Source organism: Calidris pugnax, unplaced genomic scaffold (genome assembly GCF_001431845.1).
Source record: "Calidris pugnax isolate Ruff unplaced genomic scaffold, ASM143184v1 scaffold56, whole genome shotgun sequence".
NCBI classification, from domain to species: domain Eukaryota; kingdom Metazoa; phylum Chordata; class Aves; order Charadriiformes; family Scolopacidae; genus Calidris; species Calidris pugnax.
The window spans coordinates 11274619-11287250 of record NW_015090839.1 but is presented as its reverse complement, the minus strand read 5'-3'; the positions used below and the strand labels follow the sequence as shown (position 1 = coordinate 11287250).

At 33.2% G+C, this 12632-nt stretch overlaps 1 protein-coding gene across 2 annotated transcripts in view; it reads right to left on the bottom strand.

The window, feature by feature from the left end:
• NOVA1 (neuro-oncological ventral antigen 1) overlaps positions 1-12632 on the bottom strand; it is a 148274-nt gene that overhangs the window by 37802 nt on the left and 97840 nt on the right. For both annotated transcript variants that reach the window (XM_014941697.1, XM_014941696.1), the window contains exon 3: positions 1470-1636. In XM_014941697.1, coding sequence (XP_014797183.1) covers positions 1470-1636 — 167 coding nt within the window. The remainder of the gene's footprint in view (positions 1-1469; positions 1637-12632) is intronic.

Below are 12632 nucleotides of genomic sequence, written 5' to 3'. Positions count from 1 at the left end.
CAAATAAGTTTCCTGGAGAAATATTGTGGATAAGCTATAGCAACTTCAGATACAAGGCAGGAAGTATTTAGGCATGTCTCTATGTATGTAGTATGTAACAGCTATGTATGTATGTAACAGCTATGTAATCTAGTTTCTTGGGATCTTACTGACTTACCTAAAAATTAGTTTCATTTCATTGCAAAGGGGAAAACCACTTTTCATTGCAATAAGAACACCCATTTCCCATTGGTTTAAGAAGTACTGAAATAAAATCTAAAATTATACGAGCAGAAAAGCTATTCAGAATCCAGATCTTTTCAGCTTTTTCTATCTCAGGCATAATCATTTTCATGTTTAATAATTGAGAAACTAATCCTATAAAATTGGGGCATTTCTTGTTTGTATTTTCTTATAAATTATCTAGAGTATTTTTAATGTTAAAGTATCACATATACAGAAAAAAATAATATAGTAGTAAATATTATAAATCATATACAATGGCTTACGCACAATTTCATACATCTAAAGCACTGATCATTCCAAACTCATACTGTTCAAACACATCTTCATATAAGCATTCTGTGTATGTCACTATGCACAAAGTAATTGCATACATTTACCAAATTACTTTATAGGATACTGAATCTTGCAAGTGTAGAAGGATGAAACAATCTTTTCCCATATGGGACAGGTGAGAAACTAAAATCTATCCTATATAGGATAGAGATACAAGAGAAAATTTTACTGATGTTCACGCATCTATTTCTTCATCTTTTTCTTATTCAGTACAATGGAAAATAATTTTAAATCCTGTATGACACATGTTTCACCTTCTCCTTAGAGGGCAATTTTTTTAAAAATTAAAATTATTCTGAAAAACGTAATGAACTAAAGAATACTGGACTAATAGTACCTTGCAAATATATTTTACGTTGCCCATAGATTTTGAAAGAAGTCAATGTAAAACAGGCAAAAAAGATGCCCAAGATAACATAAAATTATACTGTAGAAAACATCCCAAGTAAAATACCTTTATATTTTCAAATTCTTACAGGTCAGATTTTAAAGTATCTAATATAGGATCTAAAAAAAACAATCAACATTTTAGTTTTTATTTTATATACATCAAAGTAGGAAACATTCAGTTAATCTGTGATTTTTAGTAATGCTAAAGGTTTACAAAGAAGTTCATCATTTAAGATCAAAATTCAGTGTTCTTTAACTAAAATCTAAAAGTGTTATCACCTTATACAGTAAAAAAAAAGTTTATGAAAGGAACACATTAGAGCGTGGAATTCAAACTTATAAAACCCTGTCTAAAGAACTGCTGAGAAACACGGAACACCTAAGAAAAAGAGGACCAGCAAATTACTAAAGGGTAAAATAACATTTTCTTAAATAACATGTTCTGTTGACCCCTTGCAGCCTTAAAGTTTTAAGACTTCTAAGGAGCTGCTGTGACTCTCTATTCCCAACCAAAAACTCACTTGTTTGATGCGGTCTGGATTAACAGTGGTCTGAGGTTGTAGAATGCTGACAGGCTCTGTCTTGGCCACATTTTGAGGCATTTCTCGAATCTTCTCTGCAATGAAGCCATGAACTGCATTTAGTGCTTCAACTGTTCCCTGGATCAGACACACCCGCTCTGTAGTACCTGCAAACACCAAAAGTTGATCTGAATAAAGTGAATTCTTCAAAACCCCACAAACTGCTTCAACTTGGCACAATATGGCACTCAAAAGCAACCTTTCAAAATCAAGTAGCAATACCTCCATAAACATACAAAAGAAAGCAGAGATTTCCAAAAGATAAGACACTGATGATCTGAAGATGTTTTAAACAACTCCTATTTGTTATAGATCCTACAAACACATAACTTTCCAAGCAATCTGGATAAAATTAGCCAGAAGAAAAACAAAACAACAAAGCCATTAGCTTTTATCAGGCCATAAATCTTCTGACATATTATTCCAACAAAACAATTAGGTTTTGTTGGAAATATTAGCAAACACAACAAATGTATGCAGAATACATGTATTTTAAATTATTTTGGTCTCGTCCTAGATTATTCTGAAATATTGTACACTATGTTTTAGGTAGCGTAATAGTCAGTAGTATAGACACACTTGGAATAAGCTTTTGTAATGAACAACTCAACTGTGAACACATTCATTTAGTGTAGACATTGTTAGATCTTTTCTTAAAACAGCTGCAAGTTGTTACAGCAAGACCTTTCATGTCCAACTGATCCCATATATCTGAGTATCCACTTCGTCTTTTATAACATCATGCCTTACAACAGCCCTGTAATAACTGCAATTATTTATTGAATACACAGAATTTAAGCTGTCTATAATGTGAGTTAGCAGTTGAAAATTATGAAAGCTTCTACCAAATAAGTAGTCAATATCCCACTAATTACATTTCAAGGACTTCTGTTTAGAGTTATGCTGAATACCATTCATGCAGGATATCTAGATTCCACACGACTACCTTCTAAGTATCCGCCTCCTAAGGTTGTGGGAAAATAATATACACTCCTCAAATAGGTCTGAAAGGTGATATATATATTTATTCTATATGTAAAATTTCTAGGCCTTTGGTGGCAATGAAGCAGAGGAGGATACACTTTCCCACTGTACTCATTTGTAAAGATAGGACAGATGCTTCAGAAAAAGCAGGACTGGAACATATTCCTCATTCCCCAACTCTGCAGCAAAGTGTAACCCTCTGTTTCTTGTCAACTGGTTTTCAGTTTTAACCATTCTGTTCTGTTACTTTTCCTCCTTAACTCTCCCCTCCAATCTGAAGCACATTCTTTTTCTTGTATTGGCTGTCAATACTACTCCCTTATATCACCTTTACTTACCCTTACCTTTAATCTCATTGACTCTTATGATGACTTGCCTGTCCCTGTAGCCTGGGGAAAGCAAGTCTGATGTACCACGTTTACCTCACACAATTTATAATTTATGCAGATTGCCAATGAACATTAAATAACTACCATAACATTAGCTCTAACTCTCTAAAAAGGCTTACACAAAGCCTATATTGCCACATAACCTTTTTCTAAACAGAAACTGTGCTGTTTGTGTTACAAAAAACCTCACCAGTCCTTATTTTTACATATTAGGTTACATCCTCACTAGGCAAAGAAGAATATTAAAACAACAACCGTATCGATCCTAAGGATACAAGTACGACACTGCACTGAAACAATCCACATTCTGTGTTCCACATATCAAAATTAGTTTTGACTTGAAAAACAGGATCTAACAGGAGTTGGAAAAATGAAACTTAAGAGGAAGTATTGTAATTTCCACTTTTGTTCTGCAGAAACACCAAAACAATACATCCTAGATGTCCAAGTAAAATTGCTTTTAAATTTCAGGTAGTACATAATTCCACACACATTCTGAACGTTTCCAACATACTCAAATTAATGATTTTTCATCACCATGTTTTTAGATTCAAATACCAGTAGAATAGTTCTACTAACAGAAGAAAATTATAACATGAATTATCACGATATCAATGTATTCCTGAGAACATAATAATACTGCCATGCAAACTTGTGCCAGATACATGTCTCTGTTTAATGTCAGTATGCATTTTACTTCAAGATTACAGGGGGGAGAAGCAAAATAACAAATTTGAGCCATGAAATTACCACAAAAGTAAATATAATTTTTGTCATTGACATATTCCTAGTAATTATTATTAACATGATCACATATCAATCTTTTCTGATGAAAAATTCATTCACTCTATCTAAACAAATGAGAATTAGAATGCAATGATGTGTTAAACACTAACAAGTTAGCAATGATTTCTAAAATTCACAACCTGTTAGTTGGCCTCATTACCATTGTACAATCTGTAGAGAATGACACGCAATACATAGATTAAAGAAATGTACCAGCAAGGTAAGTAACCTCCTCCCTAAAATTGCCTTCCTATCAATTTTATATCTTTAGTAATCTCTAACGTTATCAACTAATCTTAAGATATGCTTCCTACAACACTGCAACATAGTCTTCAACTCTTTAACCAGTACAGTAACCTGTCAGCTGCAGGAAAAAAAATTGTTTTTTATTAGTAAATGCTTCTCATCTGCTTCTGTGGATGATCTCTATAGATTAAATATTTCATTATCTAAAGATGAAACAGCACAATAAGACCCCTGCCTGCTCATTAACTTAACATATTCATGTACACTTGAAAACTTTCAAAGACTTTTTTCTTAAGAAACAGTATCAGACAATTCTGAAATTCAACTTTGTGGCAGAAGCTCTACAGAAAAACTGACAGAATGAGAAACAAACAATTTCTCTCTATTAAAATATGTTTTAAAAGTACTTTTTTATGGTTGGGGTTTCTTTTATGTTTTAAAGTAATTTTAAAATTAATAAAATTAGGATTAAAACATGTCAATCAGTTTTCAAAAGCTGCCAGGTTAATAATCCTTGAGATTAAAGTTAAAATGACTACACTCTTACCAGCAAGTTAGACAAATATCAAATCAAATGCATATTTCCCAAGAACAAGATTTTTAGAACATTTATGTGACCTGTTATAGTGTCTTTTCAACAAATCGACTTCAAAACACACGTAATTCTTTTTTTTCCAAAACACTCCCATCAAAAAAGGGAGTCTGAAATGACAGAAAATGAAACTTGGTTCCTAGATGAAACTTTCTTAACACTTTTTTTTTCCCCTACTTGGCTTCCTCCCCCTTTTGCAAACAACTCCTGTGGTTTCTGTGTAAAGCAATCCAGCTCTAAGAAAATGCTCTGGGGAGTCTTTACGCTGCAGTATTAATTGTCTCCTAAATGATGAGATGTGATGTGGATTGATCAATGCGGCTAATGCAAGTGTTCTCGAGGTCAGCAGACAACACACTGAAACAAAACACGGCTCAGGTTACCTCCCAGCTACCAGAGCCTAATGGGGAAAGCACTTACCAAGGATGACTACTGTCAAAACATTTGAAAGGAAAACAGTCAATGTTAAATAGGAATTTCATTAGACATGACACTAAGTGACTAAAGGGTATTCTACAATCTGTCTTATTTTAGAAAGTGCAATATAATAAAAATATGGTTGATGTCATACTACGGACAAAACGCACTACATTTCAGTAAGTATAAACCTGGAATCAGTAAACGGAAATAACTGTTCCACGAAGAAAGACAATTGTGCAAAAGCACATTTCATGTAGAATAATATACTGTTTTAAAATGCATCACAACAGGAGCACATTTTCTTTGAGGGTTACATAAAAAAAAAGTAAAAAAAAAAAAAGAGTGTGGAGAAATTGTATACATGTACGGTTGGGAATTGCTTTAATCTTCTGTAGTGATGTTGTCGTACTTCTTCACACAACTCTAATAGCTTTTCACTCAGGTAACAAAGTACAACAATTTACAAGAGTCACACAAAAGAAAAACTGTCAGCTACATGACCAGCCTGTATACCAAAAATAAGCCTATGAATCACTGAAGTTGGAGAAATTTCTGTCATTTGAAAAGCTTTTAGGCTCCATTAGTGTCTAAAGTAAACTGTCAGATTATTTATCATTTTCAGTTGTTTAACAATTGTATCCACTCTTTTTATCACATTTCTGCGGAAAAAAATCACAGCCATCTATAACCATACATTTTGGCATATGATTTTCAAAATATGCATTTAAAATACAGATCTCACTTATGAAATAGCTGGCTTAGAGAAAGCCAGATCACCAATAATCAGTGCCTTTTTGTGTGTTTTGTGTGCACAGACATAGACAATATAAAATTATTTTATTTTTTGAATTATTTACAATTCAAATCTTTTACATACAAAGATGTAAAACATATACAAGAGAAAAATAATTCTGCCACAGAAAATATTCAAATGTGGAGTAGGTGGTCATAATCCCTGTACATTCAAAAAATCAGAAAAAATATTTTTAATTATGTTCAATAGTACTAAAGTCCATGACAGAAGTTTGCATGTGATTGCAAAACAGGAAAACCACTATCTAATTACATGCTTGTTAATGCTGTTGTTACACTCATTTAATGTTTACTTTTTCAAGGGAACACAAGTAAATTCTTCAGTATTTGTATGTGCTCTACTTTGCAGTAAGTAGAATGTAGTTTCTTTCCTCTTATATCAGAATTAAAATTTAATTTCCACATGTATGTTTCGACTTTTTCTTATCAAATAAAAGAGGCAGAACGTAATTGCACAAAAAAGCTTGGCCATACTGCTCACCAAAAATAGACTTTTAAAACTAGTGGAGAAAAAAAGAAATCTTAATCAGTTTTCGCTTTTGTTTTATTTAGCTTTTAGGGGAAAATTTTTGGGGCCTAGTTTTTTAATATGAAAACAGATATGGCACAGAAGTGGTGGAGTCACCATCCCTGGAGGTGTTTAAAAGATGTGCAGATGTGATACTTAAGGACATGGTTTTGTTGCGAACTTGGCAGTGCTAGGTCAATGGTTGGACTTGAAGATCTTAAAGGTGCTTCCCAACCTAAATGATTCTATGATTATATGACATAAAATACTCTTTTTCTCTGCAGTCCCATGGAAGGGGGAAAGATGAATCCATTAGCAGCCATTGGGCAATTTAAAAGCAAGTAAATAAAAACCTGTTTTGAAATCTAATAAGTTAGTTAGGCCTAAAAGCTAAACACCTTGCAATAACTTTATTTTAATCATTCATTCTTCCTTCCACTTCCTTTAACCACCTAAAACTTTATTTCTGGCAAATATCCTTGGCAACCACTTTGCACTAATTTTATCAAGAACATTTCAAATGCAGTTGTGAAATGACAGACCACGAGCTTTTTCCTCTGAGAAGGTTGTTATTTACTTATTTGACAACTGATACAGCTTTTAAAACAACCATTAGAAAAAATGCTAGAAGATGCAACAGGATAAGGGACGCTGATGCTTCCAATGTTTTTATTTCTATACTTAACAAGCAAATATCTATATATGGTTACCATTAAACTTTTCATTGTTTGCTTAAAGACTCTAATGCAATGTCTAAGAGTTCTACTCTATTCACAGAATCACTCATTAAATGTTAAATGTGCTTCTGTATTTTATGTACCTTAGTCTAAATGTTTTGGCGAATGCACTGTACCTTTCAGAAAGGATTGTCTGGCATTTATATGACTCTATATACTTTTCATACTTTGCATGAATCTTAAAGACTATTTGAAAACCTAAAAAGTACAATGCATTACCAGCCCTGGGTAATCCCAATACATGTAATCCCAACACATCCACTAATTAAATCTCCTTATATTTTTCCAGTGTACCATGCCAATTGCTTTACACTGAAAGGGAAAACACGACAGAGGAGCCAAAGCTAAAACCTTAACTAAATGAAAGGCTGCACTGCAATCTCTCATCAACTGATTTGCATTAATCTTTTTATTTGACAGCTCACAGTACAGCAGTCTAACCCTAATGTCCTATACGTTTATTTTTGTGACCTGTGATCAGATGGCTTGTAGTGTGGGGTTCTATATAATGCCACCAGTCACTGCTTCAGCCTAAAAGTGATCTTGCAAAAGCTCTTTGTAAAAGAAAACTTTGAGTGGCACTTTGACACCACTGCAGAGCAATGTAAACATTTTCTATAATGTGCTTAATATGAAAATAAGATAAACTCCTCCTTGTACACATTTCCTCTCTACACTTTCAAAAAACCTCAGTAAATGAAAGTCAGACAACAAAAATGTTTTATTCAGATGCATTAGCAGTATTTCACAATACCTTAAACATGTGAAAAACCTCTGTCATATAAATGAAAAAATGTACACAATCTTAAATGCAACACATAAGAACATTCCAGATATGTGCAAGGTGCAATAGAAAACTCAACATGACAGTTTTCTGCTTCAGTCCTTATGTCCCTCCTGTCCTTTTACCTTTGTTTCTTGAGACAACTTGAATTAATTGGTCTTAATAGAGAGTCTGCTCCCATATTCACCACAGACAGAAAGATCTCTCTCTCAAAGCAAAGCTTCATGATGTAATAGACTTCCATAGAATTCCCAAACTGAAAGGGGAAACAAGGGCTGGTAGTAATTCTAGCGCATTGATGTTCTGCATTTGTTTTCATCCACACAAAATAATTTTGGGACTGTTTGCACAGAACAGTTACACAAATGGGGAGTAAAACTTAACCTTGCCAGGCTAAAAATTAAAAAAGCAATTAAAAGCTGAATAAAAGAAAAAAAACTCAAAAACTAACTGAAGGGAATCTGTGAAATTGAAAGGAAATAGCTATCATCCTGTATGAATCTTCTTGATATCTCTGTTACAGAAAACCAGGGCATCCTTAACTTTGATTTTAAATTTCAAGATTACTGAGTGGGTGCATTCAGATTAACAAAAGCTCCATTCTTCTTCTAGAGAGAAATAAACTGTTTCCTTTAAAGTTCCAGCTGCAATTGCTCCTCCTGAAATTCTATTAGTGTTTTCTGCAGCTACATTATATCTGAGACCAGTCAAGCATCTAATAAATGCAGAAAGTTAGAATAAGGGGTCTAGTGCTTGAAACATGTTAACAGATGCAATGATTACCAAGCATGTGCATCTATGCACATGACCTGCTGAAATCTGCAAAAATACATGTTAGAACTTGGGGTCCTCTAACATCAGTTCTCTAATATTTTCTCCTCAGGTGTTCACAGGAAGCTTTACTAGCCTTAGCAGAAGGAACTGACTGATGAACTCATACTGATAACATGTCTTTAGGTATGGCATATGGATAGCTATGCACATGTGTGTGCATATACATATATATGCACCACACCAAGTTGTTTTACTTTTGTTGAATATGTGACCATTTTACTAGAATTCAGACATAGAAATGAATCAAGTTTTAAAAGTACATAAAATATATGAACTGTATGAGTTCTCAGAGTTATATGAAAACTTCAAGTTTACAGTCCATTGTGATCTGGTCACAAGAGTGAATTACATGAATCCAGGTTTAACATAGTTAGGAGTTTGAAGACAAGGATTATTCTAATGTGAGAGAGAAACCTAGGAAATTAAAAAGATTTAAATAAAAGGAAAAAACCCCAAACCTCTTAATTAAAGGCTTAGCAGGGATGATGAGTCATCTTACAAAGCAAACAATCCCTTGAATATAAACCGTTTTGTTGGATATCAGCTAAGGATTTGATGATGATTTCCCAAAAATTAAATTACATAAAGAGAGATGAGAAATTACTGATTATTACTATGCTGTTATGTGTAAGACAGGAAACAAGGATTATAACTACTTTTTTTAAAGAGTGATTTGTAAAAAAACCATAGATTCCACTGCAAAAGCTGGTAAATATCCCCAAAACCAAAGACAAAGGCCAGAGATTTTCTCTTGCTATGGTTTTATGAAGGACTCTTACTTAGCTGAGAAACACTCAGAAAGAAAGTGTGTGTGCAAATCAATGACAAAGGGCTGCAGGGAAAGTAAGCACAGCCTAATTATGTTTTGGGACAACATATTCCTGGAAACCCAAAGCTCTAGAAATAACAAAGATCTCAAACTATGGACAGAAGCACTGTATTTTTATTCATTTGGGGAAATGGTTGTCAATATATTATTTATAAAATGGTCTATAACAAATGAACTACTGTTTAAACAAACAGAATAAAGTCACCTGACTCCACCATAACATTTACATCAAACTGTAAAAGCAGTTAGATAGGGATCAAGAATTTTTACATTTTTCTGCTATTAAATATCAGAGAACTTTCTGAAAATAGGAAACAACACAGTTTCTACCTTCAAAATTGTTTGCTAAATAAGCTAAACTAACTGTCATCTTCTCATCTTCAGTTTCATCAACTTGGAAAGTGAACACATTTCCTGTAGGTGTCTGTCCTCAAGAACAAAATAATGAAAAAAACCAACAGGAATACAAAATATCAGATTTAAAAAAATACAAAATATCTAAATTTATTCATTGCTATTTAGGCGTTTCATCTATTAGAAAATTAGGATGAGTTAGGGTCCCCAAATTACGTGACATTCTCTGCTAACATAGAGAAATCTGTTTCAATTTTTCACTTCATTTTTTTTCTTAACAGTGATAGCAGGGTTGATAGACAGCAATATGCACCTGACTCATATACTGACTTTTTCAAAAGGAAATGGGCTTGCCATTGTGGTGCTTATAAATATTTTCTAATAATGTAATATAATAATTTGCTTATTCATATATTTTTAAGGTTACCAAGGTACCTGGAATGCTGCATAGAGTTACTATTTTTCCCCTATTAGTGAAAAGTAAGCATGGAAAAATAAACAAACATACCAATAAAAATCCAATACCCAGGTTTAATGAAAATGTGAAGGTCTCTGAGAATGAAAAGCTTTCAAAATCATTAAGAAACAAGCACGCAAAATACCACCACAAGAGCAAATCTGATGGAGAAAAAAATTGCTGATCTTATTTTTGGAAGAGGACCACACAATAAAAAGAAAAAAATTAACTGTGCTTTTCAAGATATCTGGAATGAATTTTCATATCAACAAAAGCACTTAAGAATATTTTTCATGCAAAGTAATGTTCAGTTGGCAATTACAGCTTTATGCTATGCTATAGTAATATGAACCTTTGTTAATAGTGCCTCCTACACATACAATTACCAAAGGAAAAAAACCACCCATTTTAACAGTAAAATATACTTTAAGAAATTCTAGGAGCTGATACATTTTATAATTTACAGTGATAACAGTTCAAATCACCAAGGGAGCTTTTCTCCTCAAAAATATTTCGCAAGTTCCATATTCTAAAAGCTTGTGAAAAGCTTTGGAAAATCCTCCTGGAAAAGGCAGTTGCTCATGAAATCATATCACTTAATACATTCATTACTACATATCTGTTTGGAGGAAGCAATACCAAATTTCAGGTAAATGCGCTATATTCAAGGTTTAGATTAGAGATTTTATTAAAATATTTGTAATTATATGTGTATTTTTATATACTTGCAAATAAGCAATGAGAGTGATCATGGAAACATTTTTAAGAGTATGCTTATTACTGATGAATGCCTTTTAATTTACATCATGATCCTCCAAGAAATTGCCTTTACCTATAGTGTTCAAGATAAAATGTAGAGAGAGAAATCATAGCAAATAATTCATAAGAATTACTCTACATCTCAGTCTTGGAATATAAGTAAAGAGTCAAGGATGGATACACTTTGTGTTTTCAGACTAGGAAGAATGCTGTCATGTCAAAACCAGGTTGAGCTCCAATTTGATCCAGTCATTATAACATACACACACAGAACGGGAACATGCAAGCACGTGTGCAAACACAAACACACCTTTTCATATCTTGCTCCTTCTGTTTTCCTCTCTACTAAATGCTCGCCCAAATCCATGTTCTGCCCAGAGTAGATTTTAGCTGATGTGTGTTTAATTAAATCCATTACTCTCAGCAGTGGACTTTTAGTCCAGGGTTTATGCAGAGGTATGTAGGAAGAGTTTGTGACTACTGCCCAGGCATTCAGTATGCTACTGTTATTTTTGTTTGTCTTCCTATCTCCTTCCTGACTTCCCTTTCCGAGAATGTTCTGTTGTTTTTTCTATGAATGGCATTAATCTGCTGTAAATTTATCTTTCTAAAATGTATGCATTGATTCCAAGGCAGCTGTTTAAGAAAGACAGGGACTTCCATGAACAATGCACCACATCTACCTTAGCATCGAATCAATCCACAAAGATACAAATCTCTTACCTTTAACTATAGAGCAAGCTTTGAGTATTAGCTTAGATTAGACACTAAGCTCCTCAAAGGTTCCCTATATACACACATATATACACCCATAACAAAAATATTGTTTTCTAGAGACAGCTACAACAAAAATGTTGAATTACTGTTAATACTAAAGCTAAAATAATTACTATTAATACTATGTAACAACATTAAAAGCATTGCCTCAGTATAGGAATAAGGCAACAAGTAAAATGATTTTGATGCAGGAAGAGGTAAACTGAATTGTTAATAAAAAGAGATAATTCCCTCCAAAAGCAAATGCCAGAATCATCTCCACTCACCAGCAGGTATATATAAATTCACGAATATTTTTTCATGTGAAATTCCACAATAAAAAGGAGTAGAAAATGTTATGCATGCAGAACTGTTTCTAAATAGAACTTTTTCACAGCTTTTTCCACTGGACGACAGCTGCTCTCTGTTTTTATACACGTGACACATCTACATACTCTTTTCTCCTAAGCACTCAGAAATTCCTGTTTCACTGATATTTGGTGGACTATTTTCGTTCCTGCACAAAATCACCTTTAAAACAGTCAAGGTAGATATAACAGCCTTGGCAAGTTCAGCACCAATGAGCTAAATATCTTGCTGAAATTCTTTTTTTTTTTTTTTTTAATTTTTTACATGTTCTGTTATAACAAGTCCATAGAAGCAGACATTTGTTAATCTTCCAGTGTATCAAATCAGACAGATCTTAATAAACTAAAAGGAAGAATGACCATTTCTAGCATGAATCCATACAGGGTACTGTCTTTGATGGAGATTGTCAGGTTATTAAGCAGCCAGTAATGAAAAATAATAAAAGATGCCACATTAAAACAGGATGATCAATTCTAATCATACATT